Source organism: Talpa occidentalis, unplaced genomic scaffold (assembly GCF_014898055.3).
Source record: "Talpa occidentalis isolate TD23 unplaced genomic scaffold, MPIMG_talOcc4v2.1 talOcc4.14, whole genome shotgun sequence".
NCBI lineage: Eukaryota > Metazoa > Chordata > Mammalia > Eulipotyphla > Talpidae > Talpa > Talpa occidentalis.
The window spans coordinates 71,130,128-71,155,771 of NW_023601433.1; the positions used below are offsets into that span (position 1 = coordinate 71,130,128).

Sequence of the window (25,644 nt, forward strand, 5' to 3'; positions counted from 1 at the left end):
TAGAAGTGGAGTCACCAGCTATGAAGTGCGTGCTGTTGTCCAGGTGACAGATGAGGGTGGGTCAGTCCAGGCTGGTAGGACGGGAGGTGGAGAGCAGTGATCAGGTTTAAGATATATTTTGAAGTTTGAGCCTATAGGACTTGCTGGAGGATTAAATGTGAGGAAAAGAAAGAAAGGCAAGAAGATATGTGGTTTGAATAGTTGGATGGATAAAGATGAGAAGACTGTGTTGTAGCAAGTTGGGGAGAGAAGGATTTGAGGTTCAGGCATGTGATCCTGTGATGTGCTATTGAGTAGATATTCACAGGGAGATACTGAGTAGATCCTTGAATATATGGATCTGGAATTCCAAGGAAAGGAACTGCAGATATAAACTTGGGAGTATTGAAACCATGGGTGATCCCCAGAATAGTTGTGCATGTTTGACAATCTCTTGAACCTGCTCTTAGGAAGGCAACTTTGTGTGACACTTTTCTATGAGTCCTGTGACACAAATGTGTGCAGAAGAAATTGATCTTAAGCCATATTCCAAGCTGGTCAGAACCAAGAGACTACTGACACAAAACCAAGAAAACAGGAAAAAAGAACAGATTAGACCACACCCAGAAGCAAGGTGTCCATCCCAAGAATCTGGAAAACTTTTTATATATAGATCCATTTGTAACTATTTGATCAGACTTATTCAAGGCCACAACTTTACATTCCTAACTTTTATTTCCTTTCTACCTCCATTTCTATAAAATCATTTCTAGTTTCCAGATTTGAGCCTTGGCTCCTATTTCCTTGTTGGTTGACCTCACAATAAAAATAAAACTTTCTTCCCCCACCAAATGGTGCTGTAGTGGTTGATTTTGATGAGTGACAGAAAGTGAGCCTGTTGCTGGTTTCAGTATCCATGCAAAGACAGTGTGATATTTTAATTTATAAGAAATATTTTGTCATTCAGGTGACCAAAGTGTATTTCTCATGTATTTGGTCTTTATGCACAGCTCCTGAGAAATGACTGCCCGAACTCAAATTTTCTTAGTGTTGAAAGTGATAAAGTATCTTTTGTTATGTAATGGAGGGGAGTTTGGGAAGCATCTAATGAGTGGGTCTTGGTTTTACTTTTGTCTAATGACACAAAGGACACAAACATTAATTCAAAAGGGCACCTGCACCCCTATGTTTATAGCCGCACTATTTACTATAGCTAAGTTATGGAAACAACACAAATACCCCAAAATACATGACTGGATCAAGAAGATGTGGTACATATACACAATGAAATATTACTCAGCAATCAAAAAAGATAAACTTAGGCAATTTGCAGCAACATGGATGGAGCTGGAAGCGATCGTGCTCAGTGAAATAAGCCAGAAAAAGAAAAATACCGGATGGTCTCACTCGTAGCAGGAATTTAGAAAACCTAAATAAGGGACCAGGAAAAAGACTAATTATAATAAAGTAAAAATCAAAATCAACAAGCAACTATAAACCAGAGACACACTTGGTGGGAAGGGGGTTGGGGAGGGGAGGAGGGGATGTATTTGGGACAAAATAAGGGGGGTGGGAATTGTATGGGTAATATAATAAAGATGAAAATGCATACATTGTGCAAAAATGAAAAATGATATAAAAAATATATAAAATGAAAAAAAAAAAAAAGGGGAAGGACTCAGGCAAAAATTCACTGGCGTGAGCATATGAAAGGAAACAGAACCAGAAATCAGACATCTGTGGTCTTGCAGAGTTGGAAAGAGTCAACCTTTTCCGGGTCGCATAGGAAGAAACAAGACTTGAAATGATTTCTAGAGATAAAGGGTCATTAACCAACTTTCCTTTAGCAAAGATTTTCAGCTTTGTGGAAAGGCCAGATGAAGAATTCCTTCCCACTGATCTGTATTTTGAGATGCTCCAAAGGTGGCTGCCTTCAAGGTTCCCTGTCATCAAGTTGGGCCTGGAGGTAGTGACCCCAGGACCAGCTTGCTGCCTGCATGCAAATTCACTGGGCTGCAGATTCAAATGCAAACTTGGATGATGGATGGTTTAGTGGAGGGAGGCTGGGTGAGAGCTGGGAGGATGAGCCTTCTGTTTCCTGGGTCACATGGATTCCCTTGACACTCTAAACAAATCTAGAGATGGGGACAGTCCCTAACATGTGACATATTAAATCCTTTGCCAACCTGGGTGGATATAAGGGTTTTGAGACAGGAGTATGTGATTTACTGAAATGTATGATAAAATTATACGATGAAATGGGGTGTTCTTTACACCCAAAGGCCATGGGGCCTTGTCATACCTGTTTTGCATTTAGTACAGAAATAAAGAGGAAAGAACTGTACCAGAATTCTCCATCGTCCAGTGCAGCGTGACACAGTCGCTTTTGCTCAGCGAGGCCCACAGAACGCCATTCAGAAGAACTAGGAGTAAAAAAAATCATCACGTGAGTCATGAGTAGTACTGGCCTTGTGTCGGGAGAGCACCCTTTCCTGGGAACCAGGGTGTGCGGTTATGAAAGGAATAGATCCTGGTCAGTGACTATACCATGGACCCCAGAAATGTACCAGAGGCTTTGAGATTGGTCAGAAAGTACATTTCCAAGCACAGCCAATGGAAGAAGGTGCTTCTCATGAGACCACTACAGGCAGGGAAACTCACTTGACCCCTGTTCTTTGTCAGCTGACACTTTGAAAAGTCATAATCATAACTTGTTTGACAAGCTTGTTTGACACTGATCTACCAAGTACTTTCTTTCTGCGACCTCCCTGGAAAGCTGGATTGTGTTCTGCCAGGGGGCCTTGCCTGTCCTCAGGTGAGCAGCTACCTACTGCCCTCCATATTGGGAATGACACCTCTAAGGTCACTGCTTCTTTGGGACATCCTCCTCCCTCCAACACACACACACACACACACACACACACCCCTGTCTCCAGAAGCAGTTCACCCTTGAACAACTTGGGGTGATCAACCTCCTGTGCAGTAGAAAATCCAAATGGAACTTATTGTCAGTCCTCCTTATCCTGAGGGTTCTGCATCTGAGGATTCAGCCAACCATCACGCAAGGTTGGTTGAATCAGTGGCTGCAGAACCTGCTGAGAGGTAACAGATCTGAGTATAATGAACGTGTACAGTTAAACCTGTGCTGTTGAAGGATCATGTGCAGTTCAAATGGGGCTGCCATCACCTCAGCACTCTCAAGGGGGGAACCATTTCCCCACACCCCGTGAGTCCCGACTCCTGGGGATGAAGAGCCCAGAGAACCCAGAGCCTCTCTCCAGGTTGCCCCTGGCGGGATCTGGAGAACAGAACTAAGAGCCTTTTTTTTTCCTTTGGGCCATTTTCTTCCAATGGCTCACACCACATAATGTGTCCAAAGGCTAAGCTGAGTTTTCCAGCCTCCCTCTAGCACCAGGCAGAATCAGGATCTGGGATCAGGGTGGGGACAGACCCTCCCACCCCTCCAAGGCTGCCTGGAGGCAGGCAGTCCCCAGCTGTGTTCCAGTAAAACCCACTTTTCCCTCTTCACCATGTTTCTCAGGGAAAGGAAAAAGTAGCCTTTGTCCTTTTAGAGACTCTGTCCCCTGAGTTAAGGGACTCTATCAATCTTAGGAGCTAAAAGCAGTCTCATTCCTTTTGATTTCGTGATTTCTCTTCCTTCCCTTTCTGCCAGGCGAGGAAGGCCGAGTTCGTGCCTGCTTTGATGTGGGTCTGGTGTGAATCAGTCTCTGCCAAAGTCCCTTGGTTCTGAGGAGGTGGAAGGCAGCAGGGGTTGGGGGTGGCGGGAAGGGAGCAGTGATGGGGGACACTTCAGTGTCAGTCTTGTGCCCTCAGGCTGGAGTCTGGTTAATAAAGCCACAGACACACAGATGACTGGCGCCCCCTGGTGACTTGTCTGAGCTGAGGCTAAACATGGACTTGGCTTTAATCAAGTTCTAGATTTGCACAGACTCCCTAGAGTCCCAGGAGCTGCAGGTGGGCAGAGAGGCCAGCAAGAGCCCAAGCTGGCCAGAGCTCTGGGTGAGGAAGGAGAGAGGGAGGTGGTAGAGACAGGTCAGGGTGCATCCTGCCTGTGCACACCTGCTCCATCCCATCATCCCAGACACAGGGGCCACCTCTCAAGGGACATGGAGGGGACACAGGCCTGAAAGGAAGTCCTTTCCTATAATTGGAGCCAAATAAATAATCCTGGTCATCAGAGCAGTCGTAGTGGCTGAATTTCCTATTTCACTTTGTCTGCCTCTCCTGGGCCACTGGGCTTCTGGCCAATGGCCAGAGAATCCTGTACTGACCTGCTGGCAGCATTCGGGGATTCTCACACCCAAAATACTCATTGCTACCACACACACACGTACAGACACACACACACACACACTTCACTGGGGCCACTCATATGTGGAGATAAAGACCCACCATACATGAGGATGTGAACTATCCCCATGGGAGGCAATACAGTCACCGACATGACTATAATCCCAGGGAAGACAAAAGGCCACTCTAAGAGTCTTCCTTGAGAGTCAAGTTTGACTGCAAGGCGGGCCCCAGGGGATGAGGGGAAAGAGGTGAGGTCACCCAGAAGCCAGGGGAGCACGTTAGACAAACTTCTCCTCCTTCCCAGGACACACCAGCCTGCCTTGGCCCACTGGACCCCATGAACAGCATTAAGGTGGGCGCCAGCCAGAGAGATGCGGTGGGGACCCACCTGTCGCTCCAGGGCCCATTCCACTCAACCTGGCCCCAAGGGTTCCGGACTCTGATCAGCTCAGTTTTCTGGCCTCGGAAGTTTACCTGGAAGGCAAAGGCAGCAGGGGAATGTGAAAGGATCAGTTCATGTGTGAGTTCCGGAGTGGTTCCTCTCAGCCGGGGCTGGCTTTACCGGAAGCCTCTTCACTTCTATACATTAAAAACATGTCAAAACTCATCCATTCTTAACTTGCCCTCGGAATTGTCCTGCTAAACATAGTGGCTAACGTGATGTGAATCTTCAGATGAATGAGTTACTTGCTAGACTGCAATTTCTCTAGAGGCTTGTTTATCTGGGGAGCCTCAGAATCCACAGAGAGAGGTGAAGAGTAATTCTGAGAAGCGCTCAGTAAGCTACTACTGACTTTCCTTCATCCATAGCCTCTTACTCACAGCTGAATGACAAGCACAGAAACACATGTTGGGAATTTAAACAGCAACAATAAATAAAAACCACATCTAGGTCTTCCAAAGCCAATATTCTCCCATTTGGGGTGTCATCTGCGGATCTCTGCTGTCCACATCAATAGCCCGGAGTCAGGAAAGAAAGCCCAGCCAGCCGTCCTTACTCTGCTCTGGGGCAGGAACTGCACAGTTCACAAGGGCTTTGGAGAAAGAGAAAATAAGACTCCTGCTCATCAACTAGCCAGAAATTTGAGCTCTCGGAGCAGTTTCCCTTGATATAGGTATATATGTATATACACACATACATCACACTACACAGGACAAAACAATATCAGTGTGAATGAACTGAGTTGCTCCACTTTCTTGGATTTTATTCTATCAGAGAGTTCCAAGTTCAGATTCAACCAACCCTGGGTGTTGCTTTGTTGGTTGAATCTTGAATTTGGAGAACCTATTATAACGGACTTAGGCATCTGTGGATTTTGGTATCCTAGGGGTGGCGGGTTGCCCTAAAACCAATACCCCACAGATACTAAAGGACAATTGCAGTTAAGCTTTTGAGGAGTCAACAGTTATGTGCAGCTAGTGCCCCTGCATCACGGGTCCACTGTGTATCTGTATTGTACCAATCTCCATCTATCCCTCTATCTCTACCTACCATCCATCCATCCATCCATCCATCCATCCTACTGAGTCTTTTCTCTGGAGAACACTATAATAGGATTGATGTGGAATTAGAGAAGAAAAGAAAAACAAAGACCAGGTTCTCCTACCTGCTGCACAAGTTGGAAACTATGATGGAAGCTCATGTTACTTTCTTCCCTGTTTTGCTGTTTTGCATACTGGCTGCCTCCTCTAGGTGACACATTCTCTGAAGTCTGAAAGCTCAGTTTAAGCTTCAATGCACTAAGGAAAAGGATGAGCAGGTCACGGCTGTCCCTGTACCCTCCAGCAGGACTGCACGTCACTTACCTGATCAATTCCCGTCACAGTGTAGGCATGACCCTTAATGAGACCAAAAGGTGTCCGGGCTTCGGACTCTGCAGTATTTCTGGCCTAAAACATGAAAATAGCACGGTTGGGCCCATCATGTAAGTCAGATGATGGCCTACCAGGCCAGACCCGGCTCTGCCAGGCCCGGACTCTTTGCTCCCCAGGAGGAAGGGACACACAAAATGTTCCACAGGAGGCCCCTTAGTAGTGACAATGAGGCATTCCCAGCCTCTCCCCAGGATGATAAGCCCCTCGTTCCAAACAAAGAGTTGACTTTCTGGCCCCAGACAGAACTGTCTGATCATCCTCTCATGGGGGTGCACAGTCATATGCACGTGGAGACATTTTGTTACACTCAGCTCCAGGTCACCAGCTTGAAAACACCAGGAGATGGGGCATTTAGTAGCAAAGAACAAATTCCCAAGGTTTACTCAAGAGGAAACAGAAAACTTGGATAAGTTTCACAACTAGATGAGGCAAAACTATGTGTGTGTGTGTGCATAAAGAAATTAGAAAAAATACTGTTAAGTATCTACTGATATATTTTTCATGATGTGTGACATCAACAAAGATTCCAGAAAACATTAGGGTTTCATTTCATGAAATCAAACCTAGCCATGCATTCCTGAGTGTGTGTGGTTGTTTGTATGAGCAAGGGCAGAGCTGAGAAGGGGACACACAGCACCGCTGGGGTAGAGAAAGGGACAGAGATTTGTCGGGATTGTTCTACCTGACACAGCAAGGGTGTCTGAGCTTCGTCATTTGAAAGACATTAAATAGAAACTTCTGCTTGGATTAAAATAAACAAACACTGACACTCCCCAGTCCTGGAAGTGCCAGCCCTCCTGTATGTGCTCAGGGCACCTGCTCATGCCTCTGACTCTGGCAGAGAGCTTGGAAGGGAGAGACAGGTGAGCGACTTACTTCGATGGAGCAGCCCACCAGAGAGCCCCTCTTCAAGGCCTTCTCGAGAATCTCATAGAAGTTTTCTGGAGCCTCTTTGGTTATGAAGGTCTCGGCTACACCCCCAGTGAAGTCTTCCATGGCCTCCATGGCGCTGCCCCCCATCAGCGCCTCATAGCTCCCATTCAACCTGTAAAGCCAGAAGTTTGGAAACGACTGCAGGGATGAGGAAGGCCACCAGGTGGTGCCCCAGCCAGAGGTTTTTCTAACTGAATCAGAAACCTCCCAAGGTTTGCCTGGCTGGGTGGCATGGAGGGAAGATGGGAAATAGGATTTGGGGTCTACTTGATGCTCTGAAGACACAAGAAATCTCTGTGAGATAGGCAGCCTGGTGTGGGTTACTCTGACCCTGGGTTCAAGTGCCAGACCCATCTCTTACAAGCTGAGTGTTGTTGTGCGAACCCGCTCATGATTCAGTTTCATGATGTGCAAAGTGGGGGACAGTTGTCCTCTCCCCTCTAGGACTGCTGTGATGTTTAAATAAGTCTCTCTCTCTCTTCATAGGACCTGACCAGGAAAAAATTAGTCGTGTAGACAGAGGGTTAAGGAACTTTTCCTTCCTGGTCTCAGGTACTACCAATCACACAACTGTACACGTAACATGTCTGTACATGTACACATACACATACCTGCACACAGAATGTGCATATAGACACATAATTTATATATGTATACTCTGCTTGAGTTATGAAATAAACTTTGTCGGTGTGTAGCAATGTTCACTATTATTTTCATTTACAGTTTCTTTTTTTTTTAAAAAAGATTTATTTATGCATACAAGAGCTGGGGTAAAGGCCAGAGATGTGGGGGGTGAGAGGATTCATCAGAGACAGAGCGGGGAACAGAACAGGCAGACTGACTGAAATACACTGCTAAGGGGAGCAGTGGGCGAGGCAGGAGAGGTCTGCTGTCCCTAGTGGGACCCTCTGGCCAACTGGGAATTGAACTTATTCTGCAGAGGCTGGGGATTGCTTCATAGTGCTGTGCTTAATCCCTTGAGCCACCAGGGAGGCCCCCATTTACAGTTTCTTAATGACAAATGATGTTGAACATCTTTCTATGAACTAATTTGCCTTCTTTAAGGAAAGACAAAGGTTGCCTTTAGGCAACCTCTCCTTGAGGCAAAGGTTTCAAATCCTACCAACTGACTCAAACCTTTTGCACAGCTTGGGGTGGAGGGAGGTGATGGGTTTCCTCTTCTGAGCTCCTGGAGAATGAAACCACACCCAATCCAGCCCCAAGCAGAGAAGCTGACCCTAGAGAGGAGGGGTCCCTGATGGTAGTACTCGTTGAAGGACTGGATTGCCCCCACCAGGCCTGGAAAGCATCCCCTCTGCTCACCCCAAGCCTGTCAGTGGCACCGAGGGTGTTTATGCAGACCAGGTGGGCATGTGGGCAAAGGAGCACCTTTGGGTTCTTTCATGGTTTAATCCCATCCTGCTGATTTCAGGATTAATTGAGCCTCCGTTTACCTTTACTTTATTTGGCCACTTATACACCCACTTGGAGGTAGAAGCATGGCCTTCCTCCCTGCTTCCTGTCTCTAAGGATGGATTTCCACAGCTTGAAGTTCCAGGTTGAGCCTAAGGGGACCCCGTGGGAGCTCTGCTATCATGGCTGCTGCTGACTAGCTGGTGGGCTGGAGAGCGGCATTGCCAGAGGAACTGTGGCCACTCGGGTGAATAGAAATGACTGTCGAGATTCTACTTAGCCGGGGTTCCTAGGTTAGTGACATCCAGAGACAGAAAGTAGCAGGGTGGTGGCCGGGGGCTGGGGGGCGGGGAGGGGATGTAGTGTGAATGGTGCAGAGTTTGAGTCTGGCAGGCTGAAGCTGTGTGGGTGATGGTTGCCTAACAATGTGAATGAACTTAATGCCGCTGAAATATACAGTTAAAAATGGTTAAAACAGTCAATTTACAATTTAAAAAATTTTCAAGGAGAATTCCAAAGTGGGAAAGTGACATCTCAGTCTCGGCTGGCCAGGAGCCCTGAGGCTTCTACCCTGGCTGTGCTGGCGGGGCCGTCGCCCAGAACACATCCCTGCACTCTGGCTGCTGCCAAAGGCAGGATCCACATGCAGGGGCGGAAAGGGATGCGCGTCGCCATGTGTCTGAGGATGGGCACAGCTAGATCCCGACAGCAAGCTGCCCCAGCCACTCCTGTTCCACCTCAGCCCTGACTGGGCCCCAGGCAGGTGGCCCTGCCGCCCCACACATGCCATCCCAGAGCCTCAGTGTCCCTCTCCACAGCTGTGCCCTGAAAAGGACCCAGGAGGGAGATTGGCCTCCGTGGGACAGGGGCCTGCCCGCGCTGGGCGACACTCACTTGGCATAGGCTTTCTCCAGCAGGGCGCTCCAGAACTCGTTGTTGTCGGCTGAGTGGAGGAAGATCAGGCGGTCCCTGAAGGTGGGCAGCCGGTCATCAATCACCACGTCTACCCACTCGTTGTATTGCCAGAGCTGTCACACAGGGCAGAGACAGATTGCAGGGTTGAGTCTCACAGGAGGTCCAGCCCCCCTTTGCCCACGTTATCACTTTGCTTTTTCCTCAGATCTGGAGGAAACTCTCACGTGGGTTCTGCGATGGGCTCAGCTGTTCTTTGTCCGTGGAGCCACGTGCAGAGCATCCCACCCGCCCCTGACATGGGCTCGAAGACCCTGCGCGGTCCCCTCAGAGCCGGGGTGGGCACTCCAGGGCTCTCTGACCAGTTCTCTCTCAAGAGGAAAAGGCACCCCTGATGACCAGCAGCTGCAGAAACACCTGACATCACACTGCACCCCAATGAGGTAAGTTCACTTACCTGGAAATGGAAGATCCCAGCATAACCGGAGCCAAAGTTTTGGTCCTGGGGGACCACTCTGGCCAGCGCTTTCTCATTGAGTGTCAGGGAGGCAATGGCAGCTAACAGCCAGCAGTCACCTGTAAGTGAAAAGTCCTCATCTCAGTTCTTACTGCTAATTTGTGGTAAACACGACAGCTCCATGGCCAAGGGAGATGTGGGGCATTCCAGCTGTGACCACGTTTTTTTCTGTATCTTAAAATAAGGGAAGGTTACCAGCAAATCTCTCTGCTCTGCCTCCCTTCCCAGCTCTCCTGCCCACTGAGCACAGACAGGTCTGGCTTGGCAGTGGTATAGCTCATGTCCACGTGGGTGTCACAGTGCTCTACTGCACGTCAGCTCCGTGGAAGGCCAGGAGGCCAGGGCTGTGAGAGTTAGTGTCAGCAGGCCAGGGTGAGTGACGTCTCATCCTGCTTGGCCTGTGGCACTTGGGGTGATCTCGGAGGGAGCACTCTGCCAGGGCTCATGCCTCCCCAGGCTAGACTTAGCTTTGTTGTAGGTAATAATAACTCATGGGTATCATCCACTTTCACTTATTTAGCATTTTCAAGATTTGTAGACTGATCTGCTGATTTCCCCAGATATAACCTTCGAGTTAGCCCCCATTCAGAGGAAAACACAAAAGTGAGTGTGAATATCAAGCAGTGTTTTAAGCGTACACTGTACAGACTCCCACATGCGTTCATGTGCTCATACTGAGCTTGGGGCAGGCACCTCATCTGTACCTATCAGAGCTCTAGCTGCTGCCTGTGAAAGATGTCTGAGCAGACATTGGGAATTACCTATTAAACCAACAACCTCCCCATTCTACCCCAAATGTATTTGCTTGTAGTCGATAATACCACTTGAATTCATTGGAACTCAAGTGTGGCTTCCCGAGAGTTGACATTTCAGGAAAGTTCTTTGTACCACTGGACTCAGGACACTGTTACACAACCCTTTTTTGGTCATTGCCGGAGACTATTTCACCAGAAATGTGCTCAGCTTTTGAGGAGAGACATTCAGATGGCATTTACACAATTCAGAACAAGGGAAAAAGCCCAAAGGAGATGAAAATTACTGATCACTGTTGAGTCTGTGCCAATGGATAGGTTTGGCCACCTCAAGCATGATGCTGGGTGAGGGTGCCCTCAAAGTTCAGTTTGTCGGGTGAAAGCATGCAGGTGGCCACTGATAGGGAGGGGCAACGATGGTGTTGGTGATAGTCAAGTGCTTATTTGGGGGGCTGGTTCACAGCTGTCCATTTTATTGTTATCCTTTATTCATATGTTGATTTTTTTGCATAGAAGTGGGGTATAGGCCAGATGTGGAGTGGTGAGAGGATTCACCAGAGACAGAGTGGGGAGCAAAACAGTGGACTTACTGAAATACACTGCTAAGGGCAGCAGTGTGCTAGACAGGCGAGGTCTGCTGCACCATATGTGGGTTAGCTCCCTGGCTGGGGATCGAACTCAGGTCATAGCAGTAATAGCACTGAGACTCAACCCCTAGGCCACCAGGGAGAACCTTCATTCATATGTTATATACAGTATTCAGATGTAGAAAAAGTGCCACAAAATAATATTTGTCATCAATTATCAACTAAGGTGGTAATTTCAAAATCGTTTTATACCAAAGTGACAAATTAAAACTTTGAAAAAACCAAAAGAGTCCCATCAATGATTTTCTAGTGATTGATAATTCCTACCCAAAGAGAATCACCAGGGGGATGCATGAAGGGCTGGATGAGGGGAGTAGGGTAAGAATGGGGTTGACAACTGAGAGGGAGATGTTGAAGAGAACAGGGAGAACCTCTTAGGGGGGCTACACCTCAGAAAATGAAGACCAACCTTTACACTTTATTTTTTTTGAAAAGCCAAGGTTATATTTAGAATGTATAATTCCATGTATCCACCATGTCTGTGTCTCTATGTCTATCATCTACCTACCTACCTACCTGTCCATCATCTGTTTATCTTCTGTCATGATTCATGTGTCTGTCTGTCTGTCTGTGTATCAATCATCTATCACCATTTTAGGTGTGACTTTTGAGTTCTGGGTGGGTAACTCAGCCACTTGTCATGAAGCTCCCGGCATGTCCCACTTCATCCGTCAGACCACAGTGGTGACCTCAGCTGTGGGGAACTCAGTGTCTGCTCCCGCTCACAGTAGTTTGCTCTCTTTGGTTCATTCCTCTGGGGGTTGAGGTGGTCCCAAAAGCATGAACCCCAGAGGCAGTGTGGCAAAGTGGTTAAGAGGAATTTGGGGTCCTGACTCTGCATATCTATCATGTCTGTGACTTTGGATAATTTACTTTGCCTCCCTGACTTGGGTTTCTCTGTAAAATTGGGAGCTTTTGCCAAAATTGGTTGGCAAGATGAAGTGAGCCAATGAGTGCTGAGGGGAGGCCTAGCAGGCGACTGACTAATGTTCTGAAGGAGCCGGCAGCCAGGCAGCGCCTCTGGGTCTCTCTGTTCTCTGAAAACCGGTGGGGAGCAGATCGCCAGGGATGTGAGTCCTCTGGCTCCCATTCAGCAGAGCAGGAGGCCAACTGGGGAGGAGGGGGAAGCAGAAGATGGGAGCAGTCATGTTCCCCAATCCCTGTGCAGGGAGTGGCTGGGGACCTGTGCTGCTTGAGCCTTGGCGGCAGCTCAGACCCCCAGGAGCATCTGTCCAACCACCAGCTCTCCGTGCGCGACCCTCTCACTCACCAAGATCCCCTTGGCAGATGTCAGTCCTGGTGGCCCCTCCGAGAATGAATTCTGGGTTTTTCACTATTTCCTGGAAGAATGAGGGCATCGTCAGTGAGGCCTGGCCCTCCTGCCCCTTCCTGGCGGGCTCTCCTTTCTTGCAGCAGAACACTTCTTTCCTGTTTCGTTATTTTTCCCCATGGAGGGACATGCAAAGGGACAGCCCAGCCTCTGGTGGGATGCGCCAGTCACTTCACTTGGCCCCTCCATCCCCTCTGCCTACATGCTCGTCAGTGCAGGAGCCTCTTCTCTGCTTGGGGAACTTGGTCTCATGTTCAGGGACCCTCCCTAGGAGCCTTTTATCCCCCCCACCCCAACATACTTGGTGTCTTCTTTCCAACTCATACTGTTTTAATGAAACCATCGGTGCTGTTGTTTCCTGTGACGCCACCTTCAGAGCCCGTCTTCTGTGAGGCTGGCACTGGCTTGCCTGTGAGAACCCCATTGCTTCCTCAGCTTCCTACACCATGCCCAGTATTCTGAGTGATGGTCACAGTGTGTTGTGGTGGCGGGATAAGGGGAGGCTGTGGTAGGACGAGGCCTTTGAGGGAATCCATGCCTTGTTGTACGCAGTGCTGACCCCAGAGAGGGCACTGAGCAGGAGATGGCATGAGCCCCACAGGCAGTAGCAGGGTGGCTTGATGAGTGGAGGCAGGGAGGCCAGCAGGAGGGAAGGAAGTAACTAGAATTTCTCAGGAGAAAGCCTGAGGCACTCAGTGACAGCCTTGTCAGGTTTAGGAAAATACTAGACGACCAGAAGCCGTTTAGACATGATTCAGGTGGACTGGTAAATAGGGCAGTACACACACACACACACACATACACACACCCTCCATCAGGAAATAGCAATAAAGAGCTTACCACTGTATAAAGAACTCATGTGTACCTTGAACTCTGCCCTGAAGTTCCAGAATCGTGTGTGTGTGTTAAGTAGACAGGCTGTGTATTTAACACATCTTCATTATTTTCATGAAAGGAGACAGCATGAAGGCAGACATGGGGCACCCAGTGCCTTTCAGAAGGTGGGATGCAGAGCAAATGATGGTGATGCCAGTAACCGCAGCAGGACGCCGTGTCTGCCGTGGGCACTAGTGTCTCAGCTTCACAGGGAGGAGACTGAGGTGTGGGGATGCAGTGGTGTGACTGGTGTGACCACAGTCCCTGGACAGATGGGTGGCAGGGTCTCAGCTGCCTCCCGGCCCTCTCTGCACTCCGTTCCTTGCCGTCACAGCCCACCCCTGGGGGCGCTCCCAGGCGGGTCCCCACCAGAGGGAAGGCAGCCAGCACCACCCAGTCAGAGGCTGAGCCCTGACTAACCCAGCACAGCAAATACTGACTCCTTGTCCCAGGCAGCAGCGCATGGCCCTTGGGACCATCACCTCCAATTGTTAGGGGTGGGGGGGCATGGACACTGGCTCATGGGTACTGCGGGAAGGGGAACAGGATGTGTTGGGCAGCCCCTTGCTTCCTATGCACCCCCTATCATGGAGACACTGCACGCTTGCTTCGTGAGCCCCGTCCACACTGAGCACCCTGGGCTCTGAGCAGAAGCTGCTGGGCACTTACATACATCACCCAGGTGAACACCCTCCCGGGAGTGGGGGCTCAGGCTGCCCCCCACCCTCTCCCTTGGGGGGGACCTGTTGCCTGGGACTGGCCCAACTCATCCTGAATAGCCTTGACCTCCACTCCCTGACTACCAAGACACTGTCAGACTCGAGTCCTGACCTCCATGGGAGTGAGACTGCTGGGGCCTGGATGCAGCAGATGCCCTGGAGGCCCCCTTAGAGCACCCCCAGCCCAGCCAGCTGTTGTGTGCTCCCTGCATCATTCCCAGCCATCACTCTGCATGGCCTCCCCTGGGAAGATGGCCTGGATCAGGTTTGTACTCTGCCTCCCCTCCTGCTCCCTCCTCTCCTGCTGCCCTCTCCAGGGTCCTTGGATCCTCCTGGCAAGCCCCCTGCCTGCCACCCCCACCTTCTGGCTGCACTCACCCCTGGCCGTTTCCACACGAAGGGGATCTGGGGAGTCTCACTGTAGAAGAGAGAGGAGCTGTTGGCCGGGAAGTCTGGGTCCTCAAACAGCGTGCCCTTCCGCAGGCACTCCTGCCTCAACTGCTCGAAGCTCTGGCCTGAGGAATGGATGATGCGAGCGTCCTTGGGAGCTGGTGGTTCCCGGGACCCCGGGGCCTGGTAGAGGTAAGGCATGGCTGCTGGCTGCTCCCCAACTGGCAGGTGGGCTTGAGGTCTGCGATGGGCAGGGAGGCGCACGATGTGTGGGCCAGTCAAGAGGGAACCAGCTCCGGGGTTCCTGGGCTGAGTGGCTCTTGGTCTTACCATTAGCCTGGCACCTCCCTATCAGGCCCAATGGGGCACACCCTGATGGTAAACTGCAGAGAGAGCCCTCCCCCCTCCAGGGACTCTGCAGATGGGAGCTGAGGGGCGGGGCCCATTCTGGGCAAGGCAGCACCCAGCACCCTCTGCCTAATGCCCTGAGGAGACCCGCGGGAGCTGGAGGATGCGGGATGAGGAAGGAGTGCCAGGAGCCACATGGGTCCAGGAGGTGGCAGGCAGTGTTCGCTGGTCAGGGAGAGCTCTGCGGGAACTGGGATCCTGTCTTCAAGTTGAGAGTTGTCCTCTGTAGTGGGCGGTGGTGAGTCATTGAGGTACCTAGTATGCGATCAGGGCTCACACAGCCCTTACATGCCACCTAATGTGACATAGAGCAGGGCAAACTTCACGCTTATCTGCTCTTCCCTGGCGCTCCCAGGTGTGTGCCCTCACCTGCCCCAGCGCCTCCCGCGGGCAGGGCCCAGATGATGGCCTCAGGGGTCCTGGCCCCTGAGCTGGAGGAGCGGCTGCCTGTACCCTAGACTCCTGCTCACTCAGCCTTGGGAGAGGCCTTGGGAAAGTGACTGATGCTCCGGTGACTGCAAACGCGGGAGACTTTCCCAGCAGCTCAGGTGCCCCCGTCTCACTCTCAGAGCCCGCCCCACCGAATAGTGACCCTCCCTGCAGCACCCCGCGTGTTCTCATCACAACCCTCCATTATTCATTTAACCAGAATATTCCAGGGACCCAGCACATCGCCCCCAAATAAACCATGTTCCTTCCCACGTTAGAATCCAATCCCCAGCCCATTTCAACTCTCAACGGTTCTCCAACTGGGCGAGATCGTCTTCTTCCATCTGATGGACTTTCCTCTTTGGCAACTGTTCCTGTCCCTGCTCCTTGTTTTCACAAGCACGAAGGGTTTAGTGTGTGCCCATTAGTATGGGCACACACAGCCCTCACACGCCACCTAATTTGACATAGAGCAGGGGCAAACTTCACTGCAGAGAGCCAGATATGCTTATCTGCTCCGCCCAGGCGCTCCCAGGTGTGCGCCCTTGCCTGCCCCAGCGCCTCCCGCCAGCAGGGCCCAGGTGAAGGCCACAGGGGCCCTGGCACCTGTGTTTAGTGTGGGGTCTTTTCATTTTTTAAAAAGATTTATTTATTTGTGTATCCAAGCACTGGGGGTGTGGACCAGAGGTGTGGGTGTGGGTGGGGTGGGGAGGGAGGATTCACCAGAAGAGTGGGAGGAGAACAGGTGAATTGCCTGAATACACTGCTGAGGGGAGCAGCAGGGAGACTGGACAGGTCTGCCATGTGGGTTCCTCCCTGGCGGGCGGGGTTGGTGCCCCCTCCTGTCCTTCTGGGCTTGGCATCCTTGTTTCCCACCCCTGTCTTCACACTGGGAGGTGTGTGGGGTCTGCTCAGTGGCCCCACCTGGTAGCTTCTTCAGCTCTGCTCTTGTCAATTGGGTCCACCTGCTGCTGCATTTCGGGAGTCATGGAATGTTCTTTCTTGGACCATCTCACAATGCTTAGGCTCATCCCTGCGTTTCATTTTATTCTTCCAATAATAATGGTGTCCAAGTGTCTGCACATGTCTACAGCGATGGGGTCTCCTCTGAGAAGTGGCTACAGGGCTCCTTTGCCCGCTGTGTATTGGGGTCTTGAGAGCCTGCCTCAGTCTAAGGCACGCCCTGGTGGGGACCCATAGGAAAGGGTCAGCAAAAGCCAGACAAGTCTGGGAGGAAAAGAGCAACATCCAAATCCAGATGAAAGCTGCCACTGTTGGGGCCTTCCTGGTGGCGCGGGCGGTTGAGCGCCGCACTGTGAAGCTGTCTGCAACCTCTGCAGTGCCAGTTCGATCCCGGCCAGCCAGCGAGGGTCCCACATGGTGAGCAGACCTCTCCTGTCTACCTGCTGCTCCCCTCAGCAGTGTATTTCAGTCCACCTGCCTCTTCTGTTCCCCAGTCTCTCTCTGGTGAATCCTCTCACCCTCCTGCACATCTGGCCTGTATCCCGGTTCTTGTATAAATAATATATTCATGAGAAAACATGTATTGATTGTCTTTGTTCTGCTTCAATGCTTGTGTTGATGTAATCTCACCTCTCGTCTTAAGGTATAAATAAAGACCTGCTGAGACCCTCAGTAGGAGACACTTGCATGAGAAAAGGTGTCTATGTCTGCCTCATCTCCACTTCCCCTCAGCCCCCCAAGATTTCGCTGATGCAGTCCTCTCCTTTCTGAGAACCCTGACACGACATTCTGCTGCAGTGGGCTTCCAGCAGGTGGCACCTGAACAGGGACCTGAAAGGTAAGTTTCTTTCCTTTTCAGGGACGGTTAGGCTCTGCTCATGGGTAAAGTGTGTACTGGAGCAGTAATTCAGAACAGAGAAGTCGAGTGGGTGTCTTATGTATTGGGAAGTTATGGGCCATACTGAGTCTAAGGAAAGAGGACTCTTTATTGATGTCATTAAGCATACACTTGCTAAGAGAGGCATTAAGACCTCTCATGCATAATTGGCTAGCTTCCTAAATTTTGTTGAGATGTGCTGTCCTTGGTTTCCAAGGGATGGAACTCTGGATGCAAAAACCTGGGCCAGAGTAGGAGAGGAAATGACAACCTATTATACTCTCCACGACCCGAGAAGGTTGGTTACTACAAGACATGCTAGATCAAGGGTCTGAATTGGAAAAAACAAATAAGAAACTCAGAGAGTCACGGCTGTCCGTGCCTGGTGCCTCTTTAACCTTAGAGGGCATCAAAGAACCCTGGGCTGACAGCCCTGTGTTAACAAAACAATTGCCTGAACAAGTAGACTGGCTAAGCCTGGCTGAAGGTGAAAGGAAAGAGGCAAAACCAAAAGTGAAAGAAAAATAGTCTATAGTGTTGAAGAAAGTGATCAGGACTCTTCAGATGATGAAATTGTTTTCTAAAGGTCAGAAAATAGTTTCCGAGCCAGTGCAGACCTCCCAGAGAGGGCTTTGGCTCCTAATTATGAAACCATTCCAAAATCCGAACTGATTTCCAGCCCGGACTGGGCTGAGATTATTAGGAGATAAAAATAAAAATTCAAAAACAAGTAAGAGATAATGTGACATGATCTTATAAGTAAATTAAAAAAAAATGCTTCAAGCTTTTCCTGTTAATTATTTGGGGAGGAGGCTAGGTTCCTCCCACTAGAGGTTTCCCCCCACTAGAGTTTTGCCATTTGTTCTTTTTAAATAAATAAATAAATAAGATATTTCTAAATAATAGTTTCTAAAGTTCATTCACAATTGTTAAGGTGATAGAAAATGGTTAAATATGACTATATGAGGCTATATGAATATATGACTGAAAGGTTTTCATGAAAATAGTATAAACCCACTGCAGCAGATGGGTGGGGGCTGCCCCTGGTCTCAACAAGCAGCTGCCTGGACTTTTTCTCTGGTGTTGAGATAACTGGCAGGTCTCTACTGCCTTCCTGCTGTGGGGGACTGGACCCTTCTATTGTCCACCTTAGAAAACTATTTCGGTTCAGCCTAGGAAAGAAGTTTTATTTCCCTTTGTTTTTCTGATTTTAAAGCCTAGATTGTCTAAGGTAAAAACTGCTGAGTTACTTTGGACTTGCTAACAAGCTATACAAAATTCTTATTGGTTGAATAAAAGCTTTTAAATTTACTTATTGGACCTGTAAAAGGTTAAGTTTCTTGTTAAAACTATTAACCTGCTAAAATATAAAATGATAATACAGACATTTTTGAACTAAATTCTAAGCCTCAGATTTTGATAAAAGCCTAAAAACAGGCTGACTGTAAAAATTTACCTCTTCTCCTGTTCTCAAAACAACAGTGTTCCTTTTTGTTTTAAAATATGCTTGCTCTCAGTGAGATAAAGCATTGACAACCTAAAGCCAAAATATCATTTCTTAAAAATATAAACTTGAAAAATATTTTCTTATCTAAAAAAAAAAAAAGAGTTAGTAAAAACTGCCTGACTGTTGTGGTCTCGAGCCCAATGTCTTTGGTAATAATTAAGATTAGACACTTATTCTCTGGGCAGATTTTAGCTTTTAACTCATTAAAAACCTCAGTGTCTTCACAAATATTAATAAAATAACTATTTCTTAAAATATATACACATGGCCAAAATTTTAAATGTATATCAAGAGAACTCTGTATCTGTTTGTCCGTCTTTGTGTTTTGTTTTGTTTTTTAACTCTGGAGGACTAATTATAAACAGCGTCTATATAAATTCTAATAGAAATGAACCCAAATTTTGAGATGGCGATCTAAAATTTTTGGTAAATAAAAACTAATTCAAAATGTAATGGTTTAATTAAAGTATATATGCCTTAAATTTACAATGTTAATAGTTAGTAGCTTTATTGTATGTTTAAATGTGTTTAATTTGGGGGAAAAAAGGAGCTTGGAGTAAAAAGGGGTTATTGACCTGGTCTATGTTAACAGATAAATGTGGATAAATGTGATTTTGTCTATACCTGGACTTCCCCAGGTGAGCCTCTTAACTGATTTTTCCTTCCCTTGTCCTAGCTAAGAGAAACCTCAGGTATTATGAAATTATTTCATTTGTAACTCTGTAATTTGAACTTCCTGTCCTAAGGAAAACTAAAGCTACAGTTGGTATCTCTATTTTAAATCTGTTCTTTTTATCATTATTTAAATGGTGGTATATTTCTCCTATAAGACTAAGGATTTACTAAGTTCAATAATGAAGATTTGTTGACTGCTTAATGAGCTTTTGGAGTTTTTGCTTCTTATAGTAGGAAAACTAAACTTTATTGTCATCGCCTAAAATATATATATATAAAACAAACATGTTTATGTATAAGTTATCCATTGCAAAGGAATAATAGCATAACAGCTCTTCTGACGTCTTGAAGTGAAAAATATAAGACTGACCTGTTAATTAGCTGAAGTTAGGTTGGGACAAATCATCAGTGTGAACTAAAAGTTTCAGGGAGTGACTGATGGACTTTATCTGGCCAGGCGCCTGACTTGTGTGCCACAGATGAGCAGATGAGAGTCTCCTGCTTGCTTGACATTGTTCATGTGCCCCTACTGGGGCAATGGCTGCTTTGTTGCCTAATTGCTTGGGAGGGGGCCACTCAAACTTTGGAAAAAGGTCTTCTCTGGGTATGCGGACATGAATAAAGATGAAATTCTGCCATAGTAGTCTTAAAATCTAAAAATTGAAACCTAAATGTTGTAACTAAATGCAAATAAAGTGAGGTGTGTCAAGAAACGTCTTTAAGACAGACATGTTAAAGGTCTTGACAGATTTAGTGTCTAAACAAAATGGCTATCTTTGAAAATATGGTGCAAAATAAGAAGGAAAAAAGGTGTTAAAGTTCTGAAGGTCTGAGAGAGGCATCTTAAAAAAAATGCTATGTGCTAAAATAAGTTGCTTTAAAAATATTTAAGTTTATTATCAGTAGTGTACTTATGAAAAACCAAACTTTAATTTCTTTTTCATTTGCAGTAAAGACTCAAGTATTTTTAAAATGCTTCTACTGGTTCTTGATGAAAACAAAAAATTGATTAAATTGTTCTAAAATAGATGAGATTTTTTAAAACCTAGTATGTTCCAGTATAGTATTATTGGATGATGCTGATTATTCTGAAATATGTATATGTGCATGTCACAAAATTAAGCAAACATCCTTGTCTTTTGCCTTAAGTCATAATTTTAGGTATGGTCATTTTCACGTTTTTGTTATTTCTAAAGGTTACTTGCTGAGCTTTCTCAACAGAAAACTCACAAAAAGAAACTGACAATATTTGGAATTGAGAAGACCTACCAAGCCTATAAAAAAAAGAAATGGATCTATAAAAATTACAAACAGAAGGTCGAGAGTTAGTACATGGGAAAAATACACTGAAGAGGATTTGTATAATATGTAATGTAGCTGTGTGAATTGTTAAAGGGAGGCATAGGAGTACTGAAATTTTGGGCGGAGAATTCCCTGTTCTCATTTTGCCTTACAAAAAAGAACTTAATGATTTAATCAGCTTGAGTGATGATTGGCAAATAGCCCTACAGTCTTTCTCTGGGGAGATAAGGTTTCATTTGCCTCCCGACCCTGTACTTCATTTTTTAAGAAACAGGCTTTTATTTTCCCTACCATTGTTAGTACTATGCCCTTGCCGGAGCCAGCTGCACTGGTGTTTGCGGAGGGTTCCTCCCATGGCAAGGCTGCTTTCATTACCAATAACAAACAAATGTCCATTCAAACGACTGAAACTTTGGCCCAAAAGACTGAATTATTTGCTGTTCTCTCAGTATTTAAATTTTACAGAACCAGCCCTTTAACCTTTTTACTGATTCTCAGTATATAAGCAGATTATTCCCTGATATTGAGACTGCTGTAATTGCTGATGCAAAAACCACTATAGCTCCCCAGCTAATAGAGTTACAAAGCTTAATAAGATCTAGGACATCCAAGGTAGACGTTGGCCACATTCGTGGTCATTCAAATTTGCCAGGACCTCTAGCCCCTGGAAATGAGTTGGCCGATTTGCTGGCTCGAAAGGCTGCTTTCTCAGTACAGGAGGCGATTAATGATCATGCCCTCCACCATCAGAATGCCACTTCACTGCGGAGACAGTTCCAGCTGATTCGAGAAGCAGCACGAGAAATCGTTCTTCACAATTGCTCCGTTTGCCCCACTACTCACCATACACTTCCAGTGGGGGTCAACCCATGAGGTCTTAGACCAAATGACCTCTGGCAGATGGATGTCACACATGTTACTAGTTTTGGTTGACTCAGCTTTGTTCATGTCTCCGTGGACACATTTTCCCATGTTATCATGGCCACTGCCCGAACAGGAGAGGCTTTCAAGGATGTCTCCCAGCATTTAATGTTCTGTTTTGCCTGTGCAGGCTAGACCCGTGCTATTAAAACTGACAATGCTCCAGTATATACATCTTCTTCCTTCAAAAAATTTTGTGCTTTGGGCCTCCCCTGGTGTCACAGCAGTTGAGCGCTGGGTTGCGAAGCTGCCCGCAGCCTCTGCAGTGCCGGCTTGATCCCCGGCTGCTGGCGAGGCTCCCACATGGCACGCAGACCTCTCCTGCCACCCGCTGCTCCCCTCAGCAGTGTACTTCATCAGTCTGCCTGTTCTGCTCCCCGCTCTGGCTCTGGTGAATTCTCTCACCCTCCCGTGCTTCTGACTGTACCTACTGCTTGTATAAATAAATAAATAAATAAATAAATAAATAAATAAATAAATAAATAAATCTTTAAAAAAAAGAAAAAAAAGTTTTGTGCTTCATTTCAAACTGCTCATTCCACAGGAATTCCTTATAATCCACAGGAGCAAGCTATTGTGGAAAGAGCCCACCAGACTTCGAAGTCTCAGATAACTAAGCTGCAACAGTCTGAGTTTAAACACAGTTCAGCTCATCATATTCTGACACATGCCATATTTGTAATTAATTATCTGAATTGTGATTCTCATGATGTGTCACCAATTAATAAACATTGGGAGCCCGACCATCTGACTCCTAAATCACGTGTCATATGGAAGGATCTCTTCACAGGAACCTGGAAAGGGCCTGATGTGCTTCTAACCTGTGGGAGAGGGTATGCTTGTGTTTTTCCACAGGACTCAAACACTCCTATGTGGATCCCTGACAGACTGATTTGCCATCATGTCCAGGAGAACTCGACCGATGGCCTCTTCGCCCCTGTGGACCAGACCAAGAAACAGAAGGTTTAGATGTTCACCTCCTCCCGTTATCCTCCTTTTGGACAACGATGTCCTCGCTCTCCTGCCCACGATCTGACTTCATCCCTGCACCATCTGCATCTGCAAGACCATGAACACTTGTCATCCACTACTAGGCTCTGTGGCTCCCCGTCTTGGGGCCAACTTAAAAGGCTCATGCACTGAGCTCTCATCTCATTATCAGTCAGAATACTGCGGTTCCTCCGGAGACCATGTTCTTAGCTGTGTTGGCCCTTATTTCCTGCCAAGTCATGCCTGTTCATTCCTCAGCTGTTCTCTCCCCTCCACCCGCAGCCCTTATCTCTGCACCTGCAACTTCCTATTGGGCTTACATCCCTGACCCTCCTCTGTGACACCCCACCCCTTGAGGATTTCCCTCACTGCAAGTATTTACTAATTTTTCTGATATTAGGTGGTGATTTAGACTCCTTTATTTTGTTTAAAAGAACTAATAACTTTTCCTTTCATGGATGCGTAGGTACCTCCCCCATGTGCTTTACATCGAATCCTGAATATATGAAGACTCATCTGCGTGGTCGTCTACCTATTATTTATTTTTTGTTGACAGATTCCGCAAGGCTTTATTCCTCCATGCCAAAACGTGACTTTTGGGTGTTGTTCCTGCCTCTCCTCGGTCCCCAGCCCGCTGATGAACATTTAACACGTGTTCCCCTCTCTGCCACTCTCCCAGCTTGTTCATTTCACAACACAAATGACTCCTGGAAGTCAGAGGTGCTGGAAGGTTCTGTACCATAGAAGCCTTCCTTTTCTGTGACTGCATTTCACAGGGTGTGCAGCCTCCAGGGCTGACCTCCCTCTCCACTCGTCACTCTGACCTTGCTCAGCATGAAACTTCAAGGAAGGTCATGTGGTCATCACTCCAAGCAGAACTTGTCAATTCTGGATTGTGAAAGAAGACACTCAGCTCGTTGAGGGTTAATCATTAGTGGGAAAATTTTAAAATCTTATAGAGCAAGTTGAGGTGGAACAAACAAGATCACTTTTGAAGCTGGATTCTTCACCCTTGGCCCTTCCCCCATCGATGTGAACCCCTGAGCCCACTGGGAGGGTGTGTTTCTGTGCTCACAGGTGGAGGAATCAGGAGAACCGTGACAGCAGGTTTACTTTGCTGCCACACATATAGGGGAACCCGCAGCACTTGGGAAGTAGTCAGATTAGAGGAGGAGCAGGCTTCAGCTGTTAAATATGAAAATATCTGGAAGAATTCAATTTTTTTTTAAAAGATTTATTTATACAAGCAGTGGGTACAGTCAGACGTGCGGGAGGTGAGAGAATTCACCAGAATCAGAGCAGGGAGAGAACAACCTGACAGATGGAGGACACTGCTAAGGGGAGCAGCAGGAGCGGCAGGAGAGGTCTATTGTTCCATGTGGGACCCACGCTGGAGGCCAGGGATCGAACCGGCACTGCAGAGCTGTGGTTAGCTTAGCAGCCCGGAGCTGAACCGCTGCACCAGCAGGGAGACCCTGGAAGAATTCAGTTTTACAGATTAAATCCTGAAGCATTTCCAAAGACAAATTATTGAAAATTCAAAGGGAAAAAAATAATCAAACATTAAGATGAAACCAGGATAGTCCCCTTTACTTCCTCATGCCCTGGGCCTCCACAACATAACCCTTTCAGAGCTGTTCATTATAGTTTAGGAGTCTCCAGTGAGGATGAAGCCAAGGGAAACTGAGCTGAAGGTGGCTTTTCTGTGACTGAGCTACTTGTGTCTGTTCCTGCTACTTGTGATACCACAGCAGATGGTGCACTGTGTATGATATTCACTATCACAGCAGATTATACGCTGCATTTCTTAGGTTCAATATACACTATTGTACATGCACTGAGAATGGAGTTACCTTTGACCTCACCCCGCTAACAGACAGAGAACATGAAGGGTAAAGATTGGCTCAGCCACAGGAGTAGCCGATCGGCACGGATCTCGCATAGGGTTCTTTTGTGTGAATGGACACTGGTCAGTTCATCCTCAGTGTGTATCAGTGACTGAGATAAGACTGGAGAAAGACTTTGCAGCAGAGTTTTAAAAATCAAAGATTGCATTGCTTCTCTGTTGCTGACGAGAAAGAACCGTGGCTTCTGCAATCAGCTTGGGAAACCCAACCAGACTTTGTAATTGTGAAAATCAGTACACAACACAGTGCAATTCTATGCCACTAGACAAAGCAAATAATAGCAATTCACAATACCAAAGGACAAACATGAGCTATAATACTTATGTCCCTTATCCAGAACAGGCCATGCAGCCACAGTCATCTCCATCTTGTTGTCTCAGGTTGATATTTTGATGGGAATTAACAGAAACAGAGTTAGTAGAACTTGTCATTCTCTGGGGTCCCTAGAGAGTCTCCATTGGGAGAAGAAATAGGTTCCGGAAACTTGAACCACCCACCCCCCGCCCCTGCCACAAAGTTATTAATGGTAAATGGACGAAAGAGGAACTTCTTCCACAGAAATAACTGAAACAAAATAATTTTGCTAAGACCTTTTGAGGGAGAGATAGCAGAATATTGGGTATGTGAAAGGGTACTAAAATGGAGCTGAAAGAATGTGTGATTCTTGAGAGTTGGAATAGCCACCCCTTTATCATGCACAGAAACACCTCTGGCATCCCCCTCATGTTGCTCCCACTCCAGAGGCTTCTTGGTAATAGAGTCTGGAAAATGAAGGGCTTCACCCAAGAGTGTCTTGTGAGCATGGTTCTGGGGTCAGTTGGAAAGAGCAACTGTTTCATGTGAGAACGAAACTGGAAATATGCCTTTGCTTGCTGATGGGTTCAGACCCTCCCTTTTGCCCCCTTCTGGTTTCTCAAGTAGATCATGGAAGAGGACAGGGGGCCATGACTCCAACCACCCTCTGGTGACATCTCTGGGAGTAAAGCACCAAAGAGGGATTCTTGAAAC

The 25,644-nt window shown here is 47.3% G+C and overlaps 1 protein-coding gene across 1 annotated transcript in view; it reads right to left on the reverse strand.

Moving 5' to 3' along the window:
• The window catches only part of LOC119244776 (calpain-9), a 31,541-nt gene extending 16,683 nt beyond the window's left edge, over positions 1-14,858 (reverse strand). Inside the window, exons 1-8 of the mRNA XM_037510760.2 lie at positions 14,646-14,858; positions 12,613-12,682; positions 9,884-10,002; positions 9,409-9,542; positions 7,045-7,213; positions 6,100-6,183; positions 4,682-4,767; positions 2,325-2,402 (exon numbers count right to left, since the gene is read on the reverse strand). Coding sequence (XP_037366657.1) covers positions 2,325-2,402; positions 4,682-4,767; positions 6,100-6,183; positions 7,045-7,213; positions 9,409-9,542; positions 9,884-10,002; positions 12,613-12,682; positions 14,646-14,858 — 953 coding nt within the window. The remainder of the gene's footprint in view (positions 1-2,324; positions 2,403-4,681; positions 4,768-6,099; positions 6,184-7,044; positions 7,214-9,408; positions 9,543-9,883; positions 10,003-12,612; positions 12,683-14,645) is intronic.
• Between the last annotated feature and the right edge of the window lie 10,786 nt (positions 14,859-25,644).